The sequence below is a fragment of the Pseudoliparis swirei genome, chromosome 22, assembly GCF_029220125.1.
Source record: "Pseudoliparis swirei isolate HS2019 ecotype Mariana Trench chromosome 22, NWPU_hadal_v1, whole genome shotgun sequence".
Classification (NCBI taxonomy): Eukaryota; Metazoa; Chordata; class Actinopteri; order Perciformes; family Liparidae; genus Pseudoliparis; species Pseudoliparis swirei.
Window position 1 is genome coordinate 4249187 of NC_079409.1, and position 27084 is coordinate 4276270.

Genomic DNA, 27084 nt, shown 5'->3' on the forward strand with positions numbered 1-27084 from the left:
AGTTTGTGGTTATTCGGATGTCTCGTGCATGTCGACTTATTCTCGACCTACAAGAAATGTCTTTTCACGGCCTAACGTTCGCTTCCCAGAAGGCATCACGCACTTCATTTTGTTTTAATCGACCAGCCTGCTGCTGCATTGCGGTGTGAAGGACACTTGAGTTATCAGGCCTGATGAAATATATGATGGCATATATATATATATATATATATATACATACATATTTATATATAAATATATTTAAATATATTTATATACATATAGAAATATATTTATATTTATATATATATATATATATATATATATATATATATATATATATAAATATATTTATATATATACAGTATATATGCCGCCATGGCCTTTTCCAAATGACTGCGCATCACTGTGAGGTGTGCACCTGTCAGTCAAGAGGGGAGGAGGGGGGTGGGGGGTGGGGGTGGGGGGGTGGCTGATCCACTGACAAGTGAAAATAAACAGCGATGACTGAGCTCGACAACTCCTCGAGCGAACCACGATGAATTTGTTCTTTATTGCTCGGCAGTAAGTGAATCTAGTCGGGATGGTTTTCTCCGAGCTTCGTGAACTTTTAATAAAAACTAAATAAAGGATCTCGTTATTAATGACGGAATCGATATGGTTCATCTGTGGCGGTGAGTTTTGAATCCCAGTGATTGTTATGAAGCGGGATGACTCAACGCAAAAGTCCCGTGGTTTTAAAAATGGATTCTCAGTGGGAACCAGATGGAGACCACATAAAAAAAAATAAGGCTGGAGCATGAAAATATCATATTGAAGAGAATCCAACAGGGATTCATGATGGTCTAACCGCAACGATAGAAGGATTTTTATTATTTTTGCACAGACATTTTACGCAGCAGGAAAAAACGAAAAAAGAAAAGTACGTAATCTCTGATTCTGCTAAACACGGAGATCGGATTTAATCCCAAATTTTGCAAACGAGGGATGTGTGTTGAGACCAAAAACTCAAGTTTACAATGTTTACTGAGAGAACACATCAAGAGAGAAGTAGAGTCATTTTTTCATAGACTTCTACACAACCAGAGGAGTCGAAGGAGTCGCCCCCTGGTGGTCAGCAGAGAGAATGCAGGCATAGCATTTTTTTTTTTAAAGAAAGAAATGCTCGTGCCATATTTTTTTCCGCAATGAAAACAGAGAGTGGCTCCAGTTGTTGTGAGTTTTAGACGATTCTCACAACGCATCCTGTTTACGTTACATTTCACGAGCTCACAGACGCTAATGTTTTTGAAACTTCAACGTTTCTTCACGAGACTACATGTAAATAGACGTTCGCCACTGTTGATGTTCTTGTTTCCCGTCAGATGGAATAACTCCCTTATCTTCAGACGCTCCTTTTTCTTCTTTTTAAAACTGGAGCAGTCATTCTTTCCTAATTTCCCTCAGTATGTTCTTCATCACGAGATGAAATACGGTGGATACTGAAGAACATCGTGAGGGGTTTGGGATGCGGCTGGGCGGCTGTACCCTTCCAGCACTTAGCCAACACTCCTCTTATAGTGGGGGGACACTTCAGGGACCGGACAGACGCCAGCAGGGGGTCTGTCGAGTAATCCCAAAGCTGATCCTCCATGTCCAGTCTCCTCTACTTGTTGACCTGGGATTCAACTCTGGACATTCAGCCACAAGAGCTCCCAGGAAAACCTGGAGAGAGAAAAGGTCGTTGAACGTGAGAGGGGAAAGTCAAATATCCTGGACATTTGTTTCATATTCTCCTATTTTCCTTCAGCTAAGAATGAAATACGAGACTCTGCTCTTCATCTGTTGATGCAGTCGGCTAATGATTGCAAACCCACTCTTCTCTTCTGCTTCTTCGTCTTCTTTTTCTTCTTCTTAACTTCTTCTGCTTCTTATTCTTCTTCATCATATTTGTCTTCTGCTTTTTGTTTTTCTTCTTCTGCTTCTTCACCTTCTTCTGCTTTTTCATCTTCATCTGCTTCTTCTTCTTCTGCTTCTTCTTCTTCCTCTGCTTCTTCTTCATCTTTATCTTCTTCTTCTTCTTCTCAGAAGAAACTAAAGAAGCGATTGGAAAACAAAACATGGGGCCAACGGAGCCATTTATATGAACACGTTTCCTCTTTTAAAGGTTATTTTAGTAACTTCTGCTTCCACTGTGACGTCAGGAAGGGGGCGGGGCTCCCAGCTGAGGACCTGTGTTGCATCTCTTACCCCCTCCCCTCTCTCTCTTCCCTTGTTTATTGCCCTATTTAAAAAAGACAAAAATGCCACACAAAACCAACATAAACAGTGCATTGCCGTCTCTGTTGCAGACAACAGAACACCGGCAGCTCCTCTGTGCCGCTCCACATTCAGCTGTGCAGATATCATTCTGCTTGTCTCTGAGTCACAAAGAGGGTAAACAAAGAATTCCCTGAGGTTGGAATGTAGTTAACTGCACGGGGGACCTACTTCTGGGGGGGGGGGGGTTATGAGGCTGCAACGGAGGCGGCAAGAGCATCGTTAGCGCATCGCTCGTCGTCACGAGGGTCAGCCATGCTAACCGGTTCTCTAGGATCTCAGGTCAGTGGAACCAGGACCCATCGGACCACTGTCCTCCATTAGTCAGAGTGGGTGGGGGTGGGGTATCTATTGATCAACATCCCTATCAACCCTCCCTGTACATGTATTGGGGTCATTACATGCTTTGGGACTGGATTAAATTCCTCTATGGAAATAATAAGAAATATATATGAAAATGTCCTAAATTGCTGTGGTGAGGTGTTTTTTGAGCTTAATTTAAGTGTCACACACACACACACACACACGCACACACCTTGTGGGTTCGGTGGTCTCCACTCCCTCTTTGTGTTGAAGTCTGAGCTAAGAAGCATGACAACGGCTCACTGCGCAGTTAATGAGCTTTACGTACACAAACAGACACGCACGAGAAAAGTATATACTCTGGATAAAACACGCCCACACACACACACACACACACACACACACACACACACACAGATGCACATTCTTGCCTGTCAAATCATATTAACGTCAGGTCAGGCGGCTTTTTTCTTTTTTTTAGCTGGTTGCTATGGCAGCAGTGAGAGAAGGGGGGAAAACTACCACAATATGTCATATGAGAAAATGTTGAATCGCTGCAGATATAAATGAAACGGCTGCAATTCGTCATTGTGAAGAAAAAAAAGAAAAAGAAAGAAGATGTCAAAAAGTTTCCGGCCCTCCATATTTATCCATTAACAATACTAGAAAAGCAACAGAATATTGTTTATTCTTTCAAAAGAAAAACATCCTCGCTGAGTTTATCTAGGGGATTGACCGTCTTTAGAATTCATTATTTAACTTAATATTCATTTCTTAATGTGATTTTGCTTTCATCTCATCGTGGCCTGAAAACAAACTTTTGGAGCCCCAAAACACCGACTGATCATTTAACCCTTGTGTTGCCTTCGGGTCATTTTGACCCGATTCAATATTTAACCCTCCTGTCGCCTTCGGGCCAATTTGACCCGATTCAATGTTTAATGTCGGTGTTCTTTCGGGAGTCAACAAACAAACATAAAGTACCTCACACTTAAACTTGGAAAACAATATTAATTCTAATAATTTTCTGGAGATTTTAATAGCTGGGGTCATATTGACCTCAAGGGTAAAATATGTTAGTAAATATAAAGGTAACAGGAGGGTTAAACATTGAATCAGGTCATATTGACCCGAAGGCGACAGGAGGGTGTAACATTGAATCGGGTCAAATTGACCCGAAGGCAACACAAGGGTTAAGAGACTAAATTCACAGCGTGGTCCTTTAGCAGCGTTTAACTGGCCAAAGGGACTCGGGTGGAGAGTCTGGGGTCAATGTTCCGTCAGGAATACTCAAGTTATCAGTTTCATCTGCACATGTTACATGAATATCTATCGGGGTCAAATTTGGCCAGCTTTATTATTTAATTTTATTCTGACGCCTCGTGATTTGCAGTTTGCACTCTTCTTTTTTTTCTTTTCTTCATCACAGCCTGGAAGTTCACCTCGATTACTGTAAAGTCAGAAATAATAATCCGTTTAATCAACACCAATAAATATTGTGTTGTGCACTTCCTGTGGAGAGAGTTGATTTGTATGGTACATTTCAATAGGCACATGCAAAGTGCTTCACTTAAAACCCTTAAAAGCATCAAAACATCATGCAAAAGAAAACAAGATTAAAAAACAAGGAAGAACATTCATAAAAATAATTTTAAAAAACGTCAAAAAGCAAGAGATATAATAAAAGTGAAATAAATAAAATGCAGTCGAGAGATGCAGAAATCGATTGATATCCTTGAATCTGGTTCAAAAAAAGTAAAAGGCACACAGAGAAGTCTTCAATCTGGATTTAAAGGAGCTGAGGGTCTCTGGGGGTCTCGGAGGGTCTATAAGGGTCTCTAAGGGTCTCTGAGGGTCTCTAAGGGTCTCTGAGTGTCTCTGAGGGTCTCAGCAGACCTGCAGCTTTCAGGGACCTTGCTCCAGATGTGTGGAGCAGAAAACCTGAATGCTGCTTCTCCGTGTTTAGTTCAGACCAGGAAGTAGACCAGGAAGTAGACCAGGAAGTAGACCAGGAAGTAGACCAGGGAGTAGACCCGTCCCAGAGGCCCTGAACCATTCAGTGGTTCATAAACCAGCATCAGGGTTTTAAAGTCCATTCTCTCCGGTGCGGTTCTCGCGCCGACAGCCAGGAAGACGCTGCGTGTCACGGAGGCCGAGGTCCGCATGTGGCATGTGGGTCCGTTTTTTTTCTTGACCGTGGCTTTGCAGAGTGACCGCTTACATTTTTTTTTAAAGCATCCTCATCTGCGTTAGCTCTTTTCCCTTCCACGTGACCAAATCCACGCTTTGGATCCGCACTTTGAACTCTTGCTCTCATCCTTTTAGAAATGACGTACACATGATAGATAAACCGCTTTTACCCCCGTCTCATATTAACATAAGTCCACGCGCAAAGGGAGCAAACATCTTAAGGTAAATGTATTCAAATGAAGGATTGCATCACAGGCTTTCATGCACACTGGAGCATATTAATCAAGGAGTTCATTAGTTAATTACATCGCCGTGTCCCAAAGTGGAGGCTGAACGTCTGACGATTAATCAATGCTGAGCTGGAGACGGCAGCAGCCTGTGAAACCTCCTCGGATGCGAGTGGAGCCTTCATCTCGTTGAATCGCGAAGGTTTTAAGATCCAGTTCAAACCGTCTGATCCGGCGTTGACGGCGTCCCGTCAGGAAACGAGAGCGTCGTTGAAATGATTTCATCGCGCGCGCCGGAGGAAGTCGCTCCAGCGTGGCCTCCAGGGTGGTTTCCCGAGGAGTGTTTTTTCGGGTCGGCCCACTTAGCTGGATTAAAATGTGAGTCGTGTGTTCAGGTTGAACTTCGTATCTGGCGTCGCCCGTCGCCCGTCGCCGCCCCTGAACGCCTCCCTGACCTTTGAGGCCCGGCGTGTGACGGAGGCTCCTCGTAATCTAGATTTACGGTCATGTGTTTTATGAAAGAGAAGAAAAAGAGAAGGAAGGTGAAGCCAGCTGCGACGGGCTCAGAGGGATGAAGAGTCGTGGCTCTACTTCTTCGTCTTCTCGTGTCGGCCTGACTGCACGGTGACTCACTAGCGCCCCTCAGGGGACCGCTGGTACTGCAGGACGGGCCGCGGCTAACAGTTAGCACGCTGTTGTCACTCTTGTTGTTCTTGTTGTTCTTATTGTTCTTGTTGTTCTTGTTGATCTTGTTCTTGTTCTTCTTGTTTGTCTTGTTGTTGTTGTTCTTCTTGTTGTTCTTGTTTGTCTCGTTTGTCTTGTTTGTGTTGTTGTTGATGTTGTTGTTGTTGTTCTTCTTCTTCTTCTTGTCCTTGTTGTTGTTGTTCTTTTTCTTCTTGTTTGTATTGTTCTTCTTTTTCTTCTTGTTCTTGTTCTTCATCTTCATGTTCTTGTTCTTGTTCTTCATCTTCATCTTCTTGTTCTTCTTGTTTTTCTTTCTTCTTCTATTCATGAAATCACTTCACACTTCAATCTGTTTCTTTTCTTCGAAAACTGTTGATGTGTCTCGAATACTTTCACACAGGACGTGAATATCAGGCGTCAAGCGAGGGATGAGAGACGTCAACCAATCACAGGGCTCGCAACAGCACAAAGAATCCTGCGTCTGAACGAAGGCGGCACACTGTCAACCTTGACATCTTACCTTTCACAATAAAAGCCCGAGACGTAGACACTGCCTGACACACGTTGTGTGTGTGTGTGTGTGTGTGTGTGTGTGCGTGTGTGTTCTTGTTACACACACACATACTGCAGACCGTGAGGCAGAGATAATCAGTGTTCACATCCCCGAGCTTCTCTGTGCTCAGACATCCCTCCAGACGCTTTCTGAGTATCCGTCTGAACCCAAAGTAAATATTTATTTCGCCATATGGCTTTCAGTCAAATGTTTATAACCGTCTGCAGCTCCTTCTCCCCGACGGCACGCCGGGGTTTAACGTCCTCTGGCCTCACGGATGATGTCATAACTCCATTCTCTACCTCGTGCTGGAGGCTGGAGGCTCGCAGGTCACTTCCTCGGGGATGGAATCGCCCAAATGTCTGGTAGTCAGAGCTCAGATTAAGAGAATAAAAAATATAGATGATGTGTATTTACTTTAAGATGGTTTGAAACGGACGCTATGGTGACGGGGTAGAAAACCAGAGCCGGATGGGTGGAGCTTAACCACACGAGATACCTTTACTGCCCCTTGTGGATCGGAGCGATATTGTCCCAACAAGTCCAGATTTATATTTAAAAGTCTCTGAAACTCTTTGTTTTTAAACTAAATTATGTTGCAATTGTAAATATGAAGTTCTGCTGAGTCATCTCGGGGCTCGTAGTATTTTGTTCTTATATTAATGTGGCGTACCTCACTGTGGGACTGTACCCAGTGACTTCGGTGCTTTTAAAAAATGATTTCCTTCTTCTTCTTTTTTTTTTTTACCCGAGGCAATCGCTCCAGCAGCAGCTCGGCCCGAGCGGAGACGAATGGGCCCCATTTCACACAATGTAGCATTTAATCAATTCAACAACATTGTGGTGGACGAATCAAGCGTCCCCCCTTATTCGCCGTCCTCCGGGCCGCCACGGGGGCGTCGTAGTGTCACGGCCATTTGGTCGGCCAATGGCGTGCGTCGCTGGGATTGATTACCGGGAGGAAGTTTTGGGGATGTGAACTAGAGATGCGGCGAGCCTTCGGCCGCGGGTCAGAGAAAGACCGACCCGCTAATCTCATTAATCACGACTTCTTTTGGTCATGTTTTGTGATGGTTTTAACAGACTTAAACACACACACACACACACACACACACACACACACACAGGTCACGATGTCGGCGTGGAAGTCCAAAAATAGACTTCATTTTTCGTTGGATTTTATTCGCCCATCAATCCGGCGGAGCACGCTGAGCCGTATATTTGAGAAGGTCGGATGGAAAGGTCGGTCAGTTTTTTTATTTTTCATACGAATGCAAAAAGCCGTCGTCGAGGACAACGGGGGGAACGCGGGGAGACGGCGTGAAGGTGCAACGCGAGACCATTTGGAGTTTTACGGAGACCCGTTAATCAACGACAACTTCGCGAAGTACAGAAGCACAGGTGTCAGGGCGGAGGCAAGGGCAGAGGCAAGGGCTGTGTGTGTGTGTGTGTGTGTGTGTGTGTGTGTGTGTGTGTGTGTGTGTGTGAGAGCGATGGATTATTGAGGGAGCTCCATGTGTCTCTCTCTCTCGCCCCGTAGAATAATGCATTTTCTCCTCATGAAAGTAACTCCAAAGAGCCTAAAATAAACTGTTAGTGTTGCTCTCTCTCTGTAGGAGGGGTTGGTGTCCGTTGCACACATGCATTACATTTTGGGGATTTTGTCTGAGATATAGTCTATTCATGTTTTCTAAGTTTCTCAATTTGGAGTTCATCACATATAAAATGAATCCAACCATGTCTCCATATTCCCGCCGCCCAGCGGGGTCAGGGGTGGGGGGTTATGTTGATCCCTCTCAGTCCCTCATAATCCTCTTCCAGTCCTAAATTGTGTTTAATTTCTCTCTCTTTAATACACTTTTGGGCAGGTGACGTGATGACCACAGTCTTCTCAGAGCTTCAAATAGCTTAAGATGGCTTCCAGTAGCACATAGGACCCCCCCCCCCCCCTCAAAGGTCGGGGGGGGGGGCGGTTACGTATTCTGCAGGAAGAATAAGCAAATGAAAAGTGAACGATTCGTTGTTAGGATTTCAGCTGATCACTGATCCCATTGTGTCACATGAGATGCGTTCACGCGGCCGGAGCCAGGATCGCTTCCCCCCCCCTCCCCCCTCATGAGTCACTCTCCGGAGACCCAGTTTCACGGGCATCCTGGCGGGGGCGGGGGGGGGAGGGGTAGAGGTCGCTGTCCATTGGCCTCCGTTGGCCATGATGTCATCGGATCTGTGAGTCGTGCCGGGAGCCGAAGCCTCTGGCGGTGAACAATCAGAACAGTATTAACTAGAATGGGCACTCGGTAGAGCGCATACCTTCGCATATCACAAGATTGGGCATTGAATTATGAACATTTTGGCATTAGTTGCATGCCAATTGGATATAAATTGACCGTGCTATGGTAAAAAGAAGATGTTGACCTTTTCATGACCTTGACCTTTGACCCGATCGATCTCAAAATCTAATCAAATGGTCCCCGGATAATAACCAATCATCCCACCAAATTTCATGTGACTCAATAAGATGTTGACCTTTTTCATGACCTTGACCTTTGACCCGATCGATCTCAAAGTCTAATCTCATGGTCCCCGGATAATAACCAATCATTCCACCAAATTTCATGCGATTCGGTTTACAACTTTTTTTGTTACGCGAATAACACGCATACAAATAAATAAATAAATACACGGCGATCAAAACATTACCTTCCGCATTTTCAATGCGAAGGTAATAAGTTTCATTAATAATGACTATAACAGCTCACCGGTCTCCAAACTTAGAGCTGGAAGAGAGAACACAGGACTCGGGTTCATATCCAAGCGTTGGTGCAGATCCAGTAAACGTTTTATCGGTGACGACACGTCTGAGACCATCACGAGTCGTCTTCACGCCGAGGTTCTGCCGGTCGTCGCCTCGTCACGTGGACCGCGTTCTAGTTTTTAATTCATCAAAGTGCCCGTGGGTCAAATGGCCTCCTCGCGATGAAGACTCCGATGACTCCGCTCACCTTCACCGGAGCCGCGGCTCGATGGACTTCGACCACACTGACGCACGCCGCTGATGGAGCCATGAGCTTTTTCTTAAAGTCCCGAATGAGCTCGGCGACACGTCGCCCGCCCTTCACACCCTGAGGTGCAGAACATCTGTTTCCTGCCGGCTTCTCACTCTGTCGGTGAGTATAATCGTTTGTTTTGATCAAACATGTCTGGGTTTGTAGCCGTGAGGATACGTCGCTCTGGCTCATCTTTGTTTACTATCTCCATTTTCCCTTCTTCTGCGCTCACACGTGCAATTTTTTAACAAATCTGGTTTTTTTGGGGTCGCTGTGACTTTAAATGTCGCTCCTGTGGGCGTGGCCAACGACCCATATCGACCCAGAGCAGCGTCTGGTAGTCTGTCTGACGGGAAAATTCCACTGTACGATATATTATTGAGTTTCCTTTGAGCAAAAAATGCTCCGCGTGAGTTTGAGTTCCCTCTGGTAAACGGGGAGTGGATACGTCTCGTGCTTTTATTGTGAAAGGTACTGAAAGGATCCTGTCAGGTTGGATCCCTCTGCGTTGCGGTACGACTCTCACGCCGTACGTTTTGAGCACGACCGTTCTGCACGTCGTGATTGGTTGACGACCTTTATTTGCAGAGCGGAAGCTTAAAAAATATATGTATATATATCCCTCTGAAAATGCAAATACGCCGTTTTTTCAGCATGTTATATGAAATTAGTCCAATATATTGATGCTTTATCGATATCGTGATACGTCAGGATAACACAAGTCTGCTTACTCACATGAGGGATGTGGAGCATTTCATTTCTAGACTTTTCGGAAACTCCCTTTTGATTTCTTTGCTCTGTTGAGTCTGAATGAAACGTTGTACTAACTCTCTTTGTTAGCCAATAACGACACACATCTGCTGTCAATCATCTGAGTCCAGGTGTGTGTGTGTGTGTGTGTTAAAACCAGTGACCTTCAGGCAAGAATCAGGTTCAATCGTGGGTTCCAACAAGCTTTCCTTAATATAGAGACAAAAACAAATAAACACAAGGGGATTTTAATATCTTTAATATCAACTTTTGGATTTTTGATGTCCAAATTGATGAAACAACAAAGGCTTCATCCGTTGAGGGGGGTTGAGGGGGGGGGGGGTACCTTTTCATCCGCTGTCATTTCGGAGAGAGCCGGTAATGTGTTGCGATTTCCTGCTCGCCATAAATCATTTTAAAAATGTGACATTTATATAAATATATTGATGAAACTAAGTCATCACAAATGCTCTTTATTTGTTAATATATAAAAAATATATATAAAAATATCAAACTCTTCCTGGCTTTTAGCTTCTCGATTTTTGTGTGTTGTTGTTGTTGTTGTTGCTTCTTCTCGCTCTCCTTCAGCAAAAGAGAAATAAAGGGCAACAAAAGGTCGACTCGTGCCGCCATCAGGAGCCCGATCGCTCTGATTACCAAATAAACAAAGAACAAATAACCAAATAAGCCCAAATCACCGTGCAGCGCGACGCTGATTTATAATCTTCACGACGAGCAGAGCAAGCGTGTTTTTATTTTGTGGATTCTGCGTTTCATAAAATCTAATTTTAACAGTTGTGATCTCTTGTCGAGTGATTGTGTTTTCTCTATCATCATCATCATCATCATCATCTCCGTCAGCTTCATCCTCCTCTTCATCTTCTCCTCGTGGACCGCTTATCAAACATGTTTGGAATAAGTCATAAAGCTGCAGTTCAAGATTTATTCTATAAAGCTGCAGTTCAAGATTTATTCACACGGTTTACATTATATCCCCAAAAACTATTTTAACATCTCAATGCAACCGGAATTAAGTTCAATTTATGTATTTTTATGAAAATAATAAATAACAAAAATATGATGTATTTAAATCAAAAAGGCCTCGAACGCGAGCTGAGGGACTCGTTTCCTCTGTCGCGCTCATTTAATGTGAATATTATTCATATTTATTTATAATTTTCTAAAAAATTGTAACGTGTCTATAACTTTCATATTGCCAAACTTAAATCGACATCACTGCGGCGCTCCGCCCCCATGTTGTGACTGTGGCCCGCAGGAGGAGGCCGGCCTCCCCTCGCTGTGATGTAATGCAACCAGGAGGTTTTTTGTTTCATTACATAACACGCAATGAGATTTCGAGTAAAAAGCATATTCGCAGAGAGGCGGCGATATAATATTTTCTTCTTCATTATTAAGTCTCGAAACCCCAAATCCCTGATAAGCAACCGCTCGGAGGAACAAAGCAGCATGGAGGACCACTTTTAATTAAACATGCAGGATTAAATAACAGTAACAAGACTTATGATATAATGAAGCACCGTTTGACCTGATTTAATGTGCTAGACAGCAAAGACTCCACATTATTCACAATTAATGGTTTCTTTTCATTCCCGGCGCGTCTCAAAGGACAAGACATAAAAATATAATCAATGAAATCATAGAGAATGAAGCAAAACACAACAAAGGGCAGCGAACCAATCAGAGCGGGAGGCTGCGGGGTGAAAGAGTGACGCAAGAATGGGTCACAGGAAACAGGAAACAGGAAACATGTGTTGATGCTCATTGTCAATATTAGTTATTGTCCAATATCATCAATATCGTGTGAGTCTGTGTCTCCTCTCCTCTCCCTTCCCTCCCCTCCTCTCCCTTCTCTCCTCTCCCCTCCTCTCCTCTCCTCTCCCCTAGGAGGAAGACGACATATGAAAAACATTGCTGGCAAAAAGATGGATTTTGGTGGTAAGCGTTCCCAGAACAGATTATTTAGTATCTAAATACTTCCATGTTCGTCATTGTGAGTGTAGATACCATTGTTTCCATGACGTCACCTTTATTATTAACAATAATAAGATCATGGGATTCCAGCTCTGTAGTTTAAGACTTATACTGAGGCCGTTTTATTTCTCCCCAAAAAACACAACCAAATGTGATGGAGGTTTCTCATGACTTATCTTCCACCATCTATTCTCATCAAGTGGTGAATTTATTTTTCTTGATTTCATGTAAAAAAATATATTCAAAAAAGACCCAACGAGGCCGAACCTCAGCGTGAATGTGAACACGTTGTTGTTGTTGTTGTTGTTGTTGTTGTTTGTTTAAGCCTTCGGCTCGAGGGACTCTGGCTTTACGACCGCGTCCCGCCGGTGGCCGCTAGCTTGCTTCAATTATTTTTATTGTTGTTGTCTCTTCCAATTCAGCTCCGCGCGTCACTGAAAACACAAACATAGAAGAAGAAGAAGAAGAAGAAGAAGAAGAAGAAGAAGAAGAAGAAGAAGAAGAAGAAGAAGAAGAAGAAGAAGAACTGGAGCGTCGGCTCCCGTCAGTCTCGGGTCGACCGAGTGGAAAGAACAAAACCTGCCACCGCCTTTAAGGTAATGGCAACAATAACAACAACAATGTATCTCTGATTCCTTTTCAAAGATTCTCAAATGGGATTTTGGGCCGAGTGCTACAGAGGAAGAAGAGGTTTAAACATTTTGTTTAAAAATAATGATATCGTCATCCTTTAAACCATCAGTCCAGACTTCCCCCGACTTTCTCTCTCAGTGGTAATCACCGAGATCCAATTATACATTTGGCACCGCGAACAAAAGGCCAATAAATCTGTTCCTGCATCCTTCTTGTTGATGGAGTTCCTGGAGGAGGCGCTCAGTGTATCCCTGAAGCGCTCGTTCCATCCTCCTTTTCATCCTCTGTTCTTTTCCTCACACGACAGGAACTACGTCACAAATACACGGATATTAAAACACGTGCACCACTGGACGTCAGTTAAAACTCTCCAAGGTCAAATTCGAAAGAATTTTCTGGCAAATTAGCAGCTACAGGTTGGCGTCGTCATTTCCCGTGTGTGTGTGTGTGTGTGTGTGTGTGTGGTGGAGAATATCAGTATGAAGTATTTAAGGTGTCGCCGTTGCGTCGCTCGCTGCCACTTCCTCCGTTCCATCGTTCCACTTTCACAGCCTTTCTCTCACAAGAATAAACACCCTCCCTCCATCCTCCTCACCTCTTTCTCGCTCCCTCTCTGCCTCAGTGCTCCTCCTTGCCCCCCCCCCCCCCCCTCCACTTTCTCTCGCTCTGCATTAAGCCCTGCTTGTCTCTGATCCTGGAGGCAGTGCTTACTGGAGCTTCTGAGACCAGTGTGAGTGCTGCTGGTCTCCAGTCGCCTTCCCAGCAGCAATGCAAGAGGAGGAGGAGGAGAAGGAGGAGGAGGAGGGGGGGGGGGAGAGAGAAAGTGAGAAGTATAGGATGTTAGATATGCAGAGAGTGTGATAATAAAAAGTGGGGGAATGAGAGAGAGACAAGAGAAGATGAGGACAGGGGAGAATATATATATATATTTGAAAGAAGAAAAAAAACAGGAGTGTAAAAAAAAGAGAAAGCGCAGGGTGGCACCCGAAGGAGGGAGGGAGAGAGTGAGAGCGAGGGAGTGAGAAAGGGAGAGAGAGCTAGAGAGTGAGAGAGATAGAAACACAGGGCGAGAGAGAAAGAGGGAGGGAGAGAGAGAGAGAGAGAGCTAGAGAGGGAGGTAGAGAGAGCGAGAGTGAGAGAGAGAGAGAGCGAGAGAGCACTGCAGACACCGCTCCGCAGCCCAGAGGACAGCAGGCAGCCAGGCAGCAGGACGCAGGACGCGATGGAGGAGGAAGACCGGACCGTCCATCCGCAGCTCAGTCCCCGTTTCCACGGGACCCCGCTGTCAAGTTGGGAGCAATACAAATAAATAAAAAAGAAGGAGAAAAGCACTCTCTCTCTCTCAGAACAAGTGGACCGGACCTCCTGCAGGACTCTCTCCGGTCGCCTCCGTCTGAAGCTCACTTCACTTCTTGTTGCCTTTTGGACTGTAGTGCTTTTTTTGGGACGTTTAAAAAAAATTGTTGATACATTTCTTTCTTCTTCTCTCTCTTCACCTCCTGAGTGGATTTACTTTTCTCCCGTGGCGGACCATGGGGCCGGGGCGGCGGGGCGCAGCGGGGACCCTCCGAATACGGACCGAGGGGAGCCGCTGCTGCCTCCTGGTGACGCTGCTGCTGCTCGGTGGCTTCCGGGAGGCGCTCGCGCAGACGGACGACGGGAAGTCGGTCTACTTCTGGGAAACAGGTACACCGACTAACTGGAGATGACACAAATGTGTGTGTGTGAGTGTGTGTTATTTTACGCACGCGGCACGTTAACAATGGCGCGGGAGGGAGGCGGCGGACCGGCGTGCGCCGTCGGTGCTGCGGTGTGGTAACGCAACCTCCCCACACTCAGCAGAGCTATGTGTGTGTGTGTGTGTGTGTGTGTGTTTGTGTGCGTGTGTGTGCGCGCGATAACTTTTAGAATGAAGGGGAACATTTCAAATCAGAGCTTTCTAAGAAGAAACAAAATATATGAATGTGAAATATGCAGAACTAGACACATTAATTCACGTGCACGTGGTCTACAATGGTCCACAACCACGTGACACACTGTGGTCGCCTCACAGATTCTTGTTATTATTATTTTGTTCTCTCCCATATTTGCCAACAACTTCAAAGATGGAACACACACTGGAAAGATGACCCAGAAAAAAAACTGCATCTACGGTAAAGGGGGGGGGGGGAGGGGGGGCTGGTCAATGTGCAGGACAATCCCTTTTGTGAATGAATTACTTTCATCTCCACACACACACACACACACACACACACTCCTCAGAGTCTCAGGTGATGCACCATCATTGAAACGTTGCCGCTGCGTGTGACACCATGCGGACGATTGACAGTTATGGCGCACAACAGCGCGTGGAAGGGCCCTTGATGGAACTGATACACACCCGCGCTGAATGGGCGAGTGTGTGTGTGTGTGTGCGTGTGTGTGCGGTAGAAACCCACGCATGTAGTCGTGGCTTGATGGACGGCTCCTGGTGTTTCTCATCTCTGTGTGTGTGAAGAGAAAATAACCAAATGGGGTCCACCGAGTGTCACAGTGGGGATGCATTTGAATCGCATGATCACATGATCACATGTTGACATGGTCACGTGATCACATGGTCACATGTTGACATGGTCACGTGATCACATGGTCACATGTCGACATGGTCACGTGATCACATGTCGACATGGTCACATGGTCACATGTCGACATGGTCTTCTCCCATAAGCACCGGGGACTTCTTAAGGCACACTCATGCACTGACTCCATGTAATCCCGTCCCGATTAGCTAAAGGTCAGGAGGTCAGGGCGCGCTCCGGTCTCCCACCATCACTTTTTACCAACACGTCTTTATTCCTCGATTACAAGCTCAACTTCCCGGGGTGCAACCCCCCCCCTCCCCACACACACACACAGCCCCAGCCCCCCCCAGGCCCGGGCCTCGCCCGGCACCAGCTCCCCCCCCCAGTCGACGTCTCTCTTCCCCGTGGATTCTGCATCTTTAAAGAGGATGTAGCCGAGTAAAGTAGATTAAAGGAGCGGGGATTTACCGACCCGGGGGAAAAGAAGGCACAGCCCGGGGAACAGACTTGAGAGGAAAGAGAAAGGCGGAGCGAAGCCCCGCGGGCGGAGAGAAAGAGAGAGAGAGAGAGAGAGAGAGAGAGAGAGAGAGAGAAAGAGAGAGAGAGAGAGGGCCGAGTTAACCTACATCCCCCCGACTGTAGGTCATCGTGATTATGCCTCTCTCCCACGCTACTGCACCTCTCTCCCACGCTGTACACGCTCCGGGCTCTCGGCGCTTTGTAATGTAATCCGGTGCTTAGAGTTTGTTCACTTCTTCTCAAATAAAAGGTAGAGCACAATGATTCCAGCCCCGGAGTCATCTTGTGTGTTTTTTTCCTTCTTCTTCTTCTTCTTCTTTTTTTCGACCCGCCTCTTTGATTTGACAAATGCCTTTAGAGTATTAAAATCACACAAGTCAATTTAGGGCTTTGAATCCCCGGCCCACGCCACCGCTCTCGTGTTTGCGCACGATTTGCATCCTTTAATCTCAAAATCGAAGCTTTCTTTCTTTCTTGCACTTTTTTTGCAGAGTGCGCAGCGGAGGGAATATTCTCGTGGCGGGCAACGCTCCCGATATTTTGCATATTGATGAGTCGAGCTGAAATACTGCCCCTGTCTCTCCGAAACTGAGGGGAATCGAGGGGCCCTGCGCCGCTTTTATTGCCTTCTGTGAAAAATGTGATGTCTCTGATCTGCAAGGTGAGACATGTCGAGAGTTTGCTTGTTTCCTGCGTCTCTGAGAATTTTATTCAAATGAGGCTCGGATGGAGACGCAACGCAAGTGAGACGTGCGTGAAGGTGGCAGTGAGGGTAACTGGAGCAAAAAAGCTAGAATGATTATAGCCACATTGAGGAGGAGGAGGAGGGTGATGATGATGATGGTGATAATAATGGCTTGCAACAGTTTTCTGTTTCTTTTCTGAGGCTTTTTGAGAGATTCCAGAGTTATCTCCCTCTCAGATGCTATTTTTCACCCCCGCAAGCCACCCCACCCCCTGCTTGTCTTCTTCTCTCTTCTTCCTCTGCATCTCTGTCTGGCGCTCTATATTTTTCTTGGGGGGGGGGGGTATTTCTGTTTTCGAGATCCTCCAGCAGCGTTTCAACGCAACGTTAAAATAAGCCCACGGTGAAGTCTCAATGGATGCAACACGTTTTGGCTGCATCCGGCGCATTCCACGTGTAACGCACAGAGACACACACACACACACACACATGGACACGCACACACAGTAGGTGCAGCGTCCCCATGCTGCGGCGTGCGTGCTTCATTAGACGCTGTCGTTGCAGCGACAGGGTTGCCAGGTTGGAGCTGTCAAGACCTCACACGTGTGCCCGAGGACAGAGCAATTACTGGTGGCAGAGGAGGAGGAGAAGCCGCATTCGAGCAGGCACACGCATACACACACACGCACACACACACACGCACACACACACACACACACACACACACACACTGTAACGTCTCGGAATCGTGCCGTTTTCCGAATGGCGGACTGCAAGTATTCCTTGTTATTACAACATTGTTATTGTCTATATAAAAAGAAATGTATACATATATATATATATATACATATTTTTTATTTTTTTAAATATATAATATATGTATACATATATTTTTTTATTTTTTTATATATAATATAATACATATACATATATATTTTTTTGTTATGTATAACATATATATATATATATATTATCTTGAGGATCTCATCAACAGGTGCCACATTGATGTAACAATCCCCCCCCCCCCCGTGCCCCCGTTACCCCAACCCACCTCCCTCTGACCCCCGTAATCTGTCCCGAGATCTGGATTATTTATCGTTCAGATTACGCAGGAGTCACCTCCAGCCCCCGGTGGAGCCAATCCCCTTTCTCCTACCTCCTGGCCTCACGAGGTCAAGTCACACCTCTCGGCATGCCGTAAAACCTGGACCGCCATCACAGGCTGTCCCGCCAATTGCTCCACTTTATATACCTGCTTACCACGCGTGTGTGTGTGTGTGTGTGTGTGTGTGTTCCCACGAGGTCATGCAGTGTGGTTTAATCCATGGTTTTCAGCCACCACACGGAGGGGCAACACTTTGAAGACTCAGACCAACGGTTCACTCAAAGAAGTGGCGTTTAAATTTAACTAACTATTTACTGACATCTTGTCTTCATCTAAATGTGTTGATTCCGTCTTGCTTTTATTTCGTAGATTTTTGAGTTATAAGTGTTTTTATGCTATGGTTTTAGTATTTATACACATTTTATTCATTATTTTTTAATGTATTTATTTATTTATTATATATATATATATATATTTGGTGTTCCTGTTTTAACATGATAAATTCATTCAGTGTTGTACTAGATTTATGTATCCACTTTTCTTATTTTAATGAAGTGTCTATTCGTCCCTTCGTCTTCTCTCCATCGTTACGTCGCCACCGACTCTGACCAACACCGTTCTGGTTGTTGCCGTCGGCGCCGGCCGGCACACGTTGGAATGGAGAGAGAGGACGGGTTCCCCTCGCGTTGTCAAACCAGCGAATGAGATGTTGCGTCATCGTTCGATCGCGTGGCCGAGAGACAATGGAGCGCTCAGTCCGAAGGGCGCCGCCGCGTGCCACCGCGCTGGTGTCCTCGCTCTGATGTCACCCTCAAATGGCGGGGGAGGAGGAGGGGGGAGGAGGAGGAGGGGGGGGGGCGCTGACTGGCCCTCACTCGATTGATGCGTGTCCTCGGCCGACCCGACATCTCGGGTGTCCCGGGTTTAAATCACAAATCTGCTCTCTCTGCTCTCCTGAAAAACCCTTTCCCCTGAAATAGCCGCGCTCTAATGCCGCGAGCGCTTCGCCGTGTCCGAACACCCGTCCGAGAGGCTTCTGCTCCGCGACCGGCGCCTTCGCCCAACCAGAACGTCCCTCGGAGAGTCCTTCCTCATTTCGTCGAGTGCGTTGCCCCCGGCGACCCTGATTAGCATCGCGCCCGAGGCCAAGCGGGACTCGGGGAAGGTAATTGGCCTCCCTCGACTCCCAGGCAACACATTTAGGCCGTGCATTTAAAATATAGACCGCTTTCCTCCGGATTTTCATTTTTCATGACGCGGCACGCGCCGACGGGCCGTTTCGTTTGAACTCAGAGCGCCGGTGTTCCTCTCGTTCGGTCGGACGGCTCGCCCTGTTGTCTGCGTCTACGACCATCGGGAAAGGAGCTCCGTGCTCTGAAAGAGGAAAGAAGACATTTTTCAAATTTAGGGTCTTTTTTTCTGAATTTTTTTGTTGGGGTGTGCGTCATTGAAACCACGACGTTGCACTCGCACCACGATACGTCCCGTTCCGCCCAGATTGAGCTGTGTTCGGGGCTTTGGAGATATTTTATCGCCCCACCGCTGAGTTTAAAAAAATGTAAATAGTCGAGGGGAGAAAAAGGTGTCCAAAGAGATGCCAGAGTTTGTTTAATCTTTATGGCAGATCTTACACTAAAACATGGCTAGAACTGCTAAAGGGGGGGGGGGGGGGGGGCAGGATTAGAGATTACACTTCATCCCAAAAACTTTATTTAGTGTGACATAAGAGGATTTGCCTCATTCTGCCATATTCAAATGGCTCGTGGCATATTTCCTATCGGGCGCCGTGCGCTCTGTGGGCGTGAGTAAGCAGATCAGTCGTAGATTTGTGTTATGCGGGGATGTTTATGTATTTTTTTTTAATACCCCTGATGATCCGCCATGACCCGGGACACGGAGGAAGTGACGCGTAAAAATATTTGTAATATGACGGAGAGAGAAAAAAAAATCCGACCTGCTCGTTTCCTCCCGTCTGTGAGACCCACAATGCATCCTTTTTATCCTCTAAAAGGGGGATAGGTGCCTTGCTCAAGAGCTGCTGGTTTAATTCACGTCACCTCTTCACACCTCTCTAATCGACCGGTTTGTTTTCCTCCAGTTTTTCCTCCTCAAATCGTCGCTCGGCCACAAGTCCATTTCTTTCTTTCTCTCTTTCTTTCTCTTTCTTTCCGTAAACCCGAGTTCTCTAAGCGGTCGGGGAGTGGTACTCTCATAGCGGGGCCCTGTCTCTCTCCCGGGAGGCGGCGAGGCGGCTTCAGTGGGCTGAAAGGAATGGCGTGCCGACGTCGCTCAGAAGAAAGCGGTGACATTTAGAGGATGTGCCGCCGAACGCCGCTCCGACAAAGCCGAGGAGACGGAGGAGGCTCAGGAGTAAATATCCTCCGTCCATCCAGCGTTAAATCCTTCATCTCTCCCACCGGCCATCAATCGGTTATTTCTCCCTCGGCACACCGGCATATTTTACGGTCTCCTGAACATAAAAGCTTCGTGTTTCACACCCATTTTATTTGGGGGGTGTTGTTGCTTTGCTGTCTTGTGTGTGTGTGTGTGATGGAGATGCTATAGAAAGATAAATTCATCATCAGATGAACTGTAAACACAAGCTGCAAAGAAAAATAATAATCTGTGTGCTGAGGGAATCGTACGTATCGGAAGCTTTCTCAGATTCCGTCTGAATCTCACGAGAACGTGACATTAAACATATTGATCTGGTTCTTCAAAGCTTGTACAACCGTTTGGTTATTGGAGCTTTTGACCCGTTTCCTAAAGGATGTTCTGCTCTTGGTTTTTGGACCAATGTTTTTTTTTCCTGTTTCGTTGAGTGCAAAAAAAAAAGAGATGGCGCAGTAATTCCTCAGCGTGTCCCCTAAGCACCGGTGACAGGACGGTGGGCTTTGGGTAATTGTTTGTGACGGTATTGGCCAATCCCTGATTTGATGGTGCCCCCCCCCCATCCCTCTCTCCCCCCGGTGTCTTCGGACTTTTCTGGTTTTAGTTTGCAGGAGAAGAGACGATTGAGTGCATGTGAGTGCATGTGAGTGCATGTGAGTGCATGTGAGGGTATGTGAGTGCATGTGAGGGGATGTCATTGCATGTGAGTGCATGTGAGGGTATGTGAGTGCATGTGAGGGCATGTGACTGCATGTGAGTGCACATGAGTGCATGTGAGGGTATGTGAGTGCATGTGAATGCATGTGAGTGCATGTGAGGGTATGTGACTGCATGTGAGGGCATATGAGTGTGCATGTGAGTGCATGTGAATGCATGTGAGGGTATGTGAGTGCATGTGCATATGAGTGCACGTGAGTGCATGTGAGTGCATGTGAATGCATGTGAGTGCATGTGAGGGCATATGAGTGCATGTGAATGCATGTGAGTGCATGTGAGGGTATGTGAGTGCACGTGAGTGCATGTGAATGCATGTGAGGGTATGTGAGTGCATGTGAGTGCATGTGCATGTGAGGGCATGTGAGTGCACGTGAATGCATGTGAGGGTATGTGAGTGCATGTGCACGTGAGGGCATGTGAGGGCATGTGAGGGCATCTTAGTGCACGTGAGGGCATGTGAGGGCATGTGAGTGCACGTGAGGGCATGTGAGGGCATGTGAGTGCATGCGAGTGCATGTGAGGGCATGTTAGTGCACGTGAGGGCATGTGAGGGCATGTTAGTGCATGTGAGGGCATGTTAGTGCATGTGAGGGCATGTTAGTGCATGTGAGTGCATGTGGGCGTACCCCAGCGGGTATAGCTAATCACACTGTTTGCCGCTGTGTGCGCTGTTAGCTGCGAGCCACCGGGGGGACGATGGAGGCAACAGATATGCTCCGAGTCTATAACATAAAAAAATAAAAAAACTCACCAAGAAATATGAACGAGTTGGACATAGATGATGTCACTAAGACACACCTGTAAAGCCTGAAGGTGGGGCTAGAAAACAAAGTGACAGAGACAGTTGAACTCGAGGTACAGAAAGTCCATCTCAGGGCTTCCAGTATTTCACTCATTAGTCCATCTGTTATCATATCTGTTATCATATCTGTTATCATCTGTTATCATATCTGTTATCATCTGTTATCATATCTGTTATCATCTGTTATCATATCTGTTATCATATCTGTTATCATATCTGTTATCATCTGTTACCCGGATACTGGACAGCAGCACTTATCCATCACTCGCATATTTTAAACTGAATTTAAAAGCCAACTCGAAGGTGAATTCTTCAACCCTCGCTCTCTGATTGACGCCATCGACCTCGTCTCAGGCGTTCGGGCGTGAGGCGTACGCACGCGGCCGCCGTATCCTCGTTGGACCCGCGCGCCGTCGCCCGTCTGCACGGCGAGTCTTTACGCCGCAGCGGAAATTGGGGGAAAAGGTGATTAAAGCGTGGAGAGGAGAGCGAGAGCTTTTCTTTCTTTCATTTAAGCCCCCTAACGACCGGCATACAAACACCATGAGATACAGAGTGGAGGAGGAAGGAGAGAGGAAGCTGAGGGGCATCGCGCCCAGAACGCCTCCCACTTCAACACGATCAACATGATAAACCAGAAATACAGTAGATATATATCTCTTCATCCACCCATCTCTTCATCCACCCATCTCTTCATCCACCCAGCTCTTCATCCACCCATCTCTTCATCCATCCAGCCCTTCATCCACCCAGCTCTTCATCCACCCATCTCTTCATCCACCCAGCTCTTCATCCACCCATCTCTTCATCCACCCAGCCCTTCATCCACCCATCTCTTCATCCACCCAGCTCTTCTTCCATCCATCCCTTCATCCACCCAGCTCTTCATCCATCCATCTCTTCATCCACCCAGCTCTTCTTCCATCCACCCTTCATCCACCCTGCTCTTCATCCACCCAGCTCTTCATCCATCCATCTCTTCATCCACCCAGCTCTTCATCCACCCATCTCTTCTTCCATCCATTGATTCATCCGTCTATTCTATCTGTTCGTCCATGAGCTCTTTTTTTCTCTCCGTCTCTCGCTGCCCATCATTTTTAACTGTGGGTGTATTGCGTGGGCCTGCACTCATGGTCACACACACACACACACACACACACACACACACACACACACACACACACACAGTTAATCCCACTCAAACCACACTTGTAATCCACAGAGAGAGAGTTGGTGTTGGCCTCTTAGCGGCCCGTCAGAGAGCCGGCAGCGTTTCTCTCGTTTCATCCCGGTGGTCACACCTCCGGTCACACGCCGCTCCGGGTCTCGCGGGAGACAGATTGTCTCTTCTCTTTCATCTCTCCATCACCGCGTGGTTTTTTTGGGTTATTTATAAGCGAGGACAAGTTGGATATTTGATCATTTCTTAGTTCAGGGTTCGTAAAAATGATGAAATGATGAAGTTTTACTATGGACTGAGTACGAGAAGTGGACTCAGTCAACTGTTTTTTTCAATGAAGATAACATTAAATGAATCATAAACACTCTCTCTACATAGTTAATGTGTAAATGACTATTCTCTGGTGTGTAATGAAGTCTCTACAGAGGTGTGTAGAGGCCCATCTCCAGTGTTCTAGTGGTACATTGTGTTATCGCCTTAGAAGACTAACGGAGGGGTAGAAAACCCTTGAAAACCCTTTTTATGTGAGCACAGCTGAAAACAGTTATGCTGGTGAGAGAAGCTATCAAACTGGCCTTCCTTTGAGCCACAAGAGGAACAACATGAATATTTACAATAAAAATCATTATTTATAACCTCGTCAATGTCTTGACTAGATTATATATTCATTTTGCAATTCATGACCTTTTGTCATTCCAAGATCCGGCGATCATGAGGAACAACTGGAACGGGAACAAGCGACACACACATGGAGAATCAGTGACCCGTTGGCGTGTCCTCCGTGTTGTGGCCCCGCCCCCAGAGCGCTCGCTAATGGACGAGACGGGCAACTGATTCATCGCGGCGCGACTGACCTCTCCGCTCGCTGCCACCGGCTGCTCTCTGTGCCCTTCCTCATCCTCTGTACCCTTCCTCATCCTCCGTACCTTCCTCATCCTCCGTACCCTTCCTCATCCTCCGTACCCTTCCTCATCTTCTGTACCCTTCCTCATCCTCAGTGCCCTTCTTCATCCTCAGTGCCCTTCTTCATCCTCAGTGCCCTTCTTCATCCTCTGTACCCTTCCTCATCCTCCGTACCCATCCTCATCCTCTGTACCCTTCTTCATCCTCAGTGCCCTTCCTCATCTTCTGTACCCTTCCTCATCCTCAGTGCCCTTCTTCATCCTCAGTGCCCTTCTTCATCCTCTGTACCCTTCCTCATCCTCCGTACCCTTCCTCATCCTCCGTACCCTTCCTCATCTTCTGTACCCTTCCTCATCCTCCGTGCCCTTCCTCATCCTCCGTACCCTTCCTCATCCTCCGTACCCTTCCTCATCTTCTGTACCCTTCCTCATCCTCAGTGCCCTTCTTCATCCTCAGTGCCCTTCTTCATCCTCTGTACCTTTCCTTATCCTCCGTGCCCTTCCTCATCTTTTGTACCCTTCCTCATCCTCAGTGCACTTCCTCATCATGTGTGCCCATTGTCATTTTAGCCATGGCCCCCGTCTCGTCGACACAGAGCCTCGTGTCGCGCGTTCGATGCCTCCCCCCCCCCCCGGGCTCAGGCTGATCCGTGCGGTGTCGTGAATAATCGTCTATAATGTTTGTTTTTTGGGCATTTTGATGTTGTTTTTTCACCTGCGTGCAGCCGGACTAAATTAATCTGACGACTCCGCAGCAGGAAGCCTTTTGTCATCAAAGGTAAAAGACCAACAGATTCCTGACGTTGTTCCAGAGCCCCCCGGAGCTCTGGAACCGAAACTAATTACCAGACAAAGCATCGGGAAAAAACAACATCGTCCATCACCTCCGCGTTTACGCTCTCACAAGTCCACCTTATTTATTTATCCTCCCTGAAAGGGCCTCATTATAAAACCAAGTGGTCACAGAGATGGGGGGGGGGGGGGAGGTCGTGGACATTTACCACTTTGGAAACGGCGTTCTTAATTTTTTCTTCTTTTTTTTAATCGAGTGATTTGCAATTTACCTTTTTTTCTGGGTTACTTGCAAACTTAAGTTAGTGTCTTCCTGATTCCCAGAGAAAGAGAGAGAGAGGAAGAAAGAGAGAGAATAAAAATGATACGTTTTTAGGAGTCTTGACTGAAAACGCAAGATGTCGTCAGCTGCAGTTTTCCGTGGCGTGCAGACTGTGAGTTCATAACAGCTATCACTGTCTCTGTGATGGGCTTCTCTCTGTATGGAGGGGGGGGGGGAGCTCTTTATTTTCTTCGCCTGCCAGTTTGCATTTCATTGGAGTCCACACACACACTCGTATAATCTTTTATCTCTGTGTTCATGGATATTAAAAGCGATGAAGACAAACACAACCATTTTTTTCCCTCCTTCTTCTCCCCTCTTCCACCCGGCGGACGAGAGTCCCGTGAAGCTCGCGGTGATTGAGCAATAAAGAGGAGGAAGGCAAAAACATCCCCCGTGGGATGATTGCTGGAGCTTATATCTTCGCCCCCTCCCCCTCCTCCGCCACTTAGCCTGCCGGGATTGAACGAGCGGTGGCTCGCCGGCAATTTATTGGCCCAGACGTCGTTCTCTTATCGGGCTTCATGACTCGCTCCAAAGGGAAGTAGGAATAAAAGAAACAACCCACTTCCCTGTGTGTGTGTGTGTGTGTGTGTGTGTGTGTCCAGTATGGTGTGTCATTAGAAGTACTCGTCAGCTGTCAGTGAAACAGGCCGCCCCGCCCCCCCATACCTTCTTCAGCCGGGCACACCTGCCTCAGTGTGTGTGTGTGTGTGTGTATGTGTGTGTGTGCACGACCAACAGGATTATACAGCTGTCACACATCCGTCAGTCAAGGCCCGAGCTGCACCCCCCCCCCCCCCCTCCTCCTCCACCACCACCTCATCTTTGGGCTGCTGACAGCTGTCGTCATGGCAACAGAGATAATATGATGACCGTGCGTGTCGAAGCCTCTGGCCTCTGCCACCTGTGACCGTGCACCTGATGCCAGATGTTCAAATGTCGATGACGCGGTCGTTTGAGCGGCCGTCTTTCGAGCCCTCGCCGAGATCTCGACGTTCATTATTTTTGTAATGTATGGACTGTTTGACAAGAACAGAACAGAGAAGACACGAGGTTGTAACTCGTATCTTAAAGCAACAGTAACACCGCAGGTGGGCAACGCCTTAAATATCACATGCAGCTCCACGATGCGACTCGGACCACGCTCGTTCATTTGGAGTCGGGGAAACGCGTCCCCGAAACGGTCATTGTTATCAAATAAAAGGATATATTTGAGACTTTATTGATTTGTTTTAATTTGATCGATTCTTTAAGATTCACGTCGCCGATAGGAGGAATGCATGGGCTTTGGGTTGAGTGACATCACCCGTGTTTCTAAGGAAGTGTTGGCTCTAAGGATGTTTTTGTAACTCAAAAACTTAAGTCAATAAACCCAGTAGCAGTTCGTAAGTAACTACTGATGTCAAATAAATGTTATAGAATATAATATTTCCTGTTCAATTTAGCAGAAGTAAATAGTCACACAAAAACAGCTAAAATACCAGTACTTTGAAATGATGTTTAATCCCAGTACTGGGATGAGCGTCCTGTCTCTGTACCTGAGTGTGTGTGTGAGTGTGTGAGTGTGTGTGTGTCTTTGTGCCCCCCCCCCACCACCACCTCCTTTTCGGCCCGCCGCTCATTTACACAGGATATCATTAAGAGCCCGCGGCCTCTCTCCATCTTCTTCTCATTCTTCTTCTTCTCATTCTTCTTCTTCTTCTTCTTCTTCTTCTTCTTCTTCTTCTCCTACTCCTTATTCTTCTCGATGTTGTGTCGGGGAGGGGGGGGGGGCAAACACTCTAAAAACAATACAGAAAATGTAAATAAGAAAGCAATCTGCTGAAGTGAAGTCTATATAAATATAGTTTGTGCTTCCTAACTGTGGAAAAGCCTCCGCTCGACACTCTCCAGAGGCCGAGGAGGTCTGGAGGAGGGGAAACTGGAAAAGGCGAATATCGGAGAGGGAGAATAAGAAGAAAGAAAAGACACTCTGTTCCTCTCAACAGCTCGAGCATCTCTTCAAAAGAAGAGCGGGCTACCACAAAGCCCGCAGCGTGGATTAACCTTTCAGCGGCGCCCGACACTGTAAAGCTCTCTTGTCAGAGTGGATACTCGATGCCTCTCGGGTATGGGTGGAGCCCCACAGAGAGAGAGAGAGATGATGATGGAACGTGTGTGAAAGAGGAGGAGAGCGGCGGAGGCGACGCTCCCGGAATGAACGCCGCCCTCTCGGGATGGAGCGGCGAACTCGAGGGAGGGAAATAATAACAAGACTTCCCTCGGTGAGCTGCGAAGTGTGATTGATCAAGTGAGAGCTCCTCTCTTTATTAGGAGGGGCAAAAGGAGAGGGGGGTGGAAATGTACATATTTTTTGGGGGGCATGTTTTTCCCCCCACTGACTGAAATCCAGGGGCATTTTAAAACTTGTGAAATCACATTTAACTTTGGTTTCAAAATAATAAATCCA

At 46.7% G+C, this 27084-nt stretch overlaps 1 protein-coding gene across 1 annotated transcript in view; it reads left to right on the plus strand.

Moving 5' to 3' along the window:
• The first annotated feature begins 13886 nt into the window (after nucleotides 1-13886).
• LOC130212711 (thrombospondin type-1 domain-containing protein 7A) overlaps nucleotides 13887-27084 on the plus strand; it is a 133221-nt gene continuing 120023 nt past the window's right edge. The window contains exon 1 of the mRNA XM_056443849.1: nucleotides 13887-14342. Within this exon, the coding sequence (XP_056299824.1) occupies nucleotides 14189-14342 (154 nt within the window). The 5' untranslated portion in view covers nucleotides 13887-14188. The remainder of the gene's footprint in view (nucleotides 14343-27084) is intronic.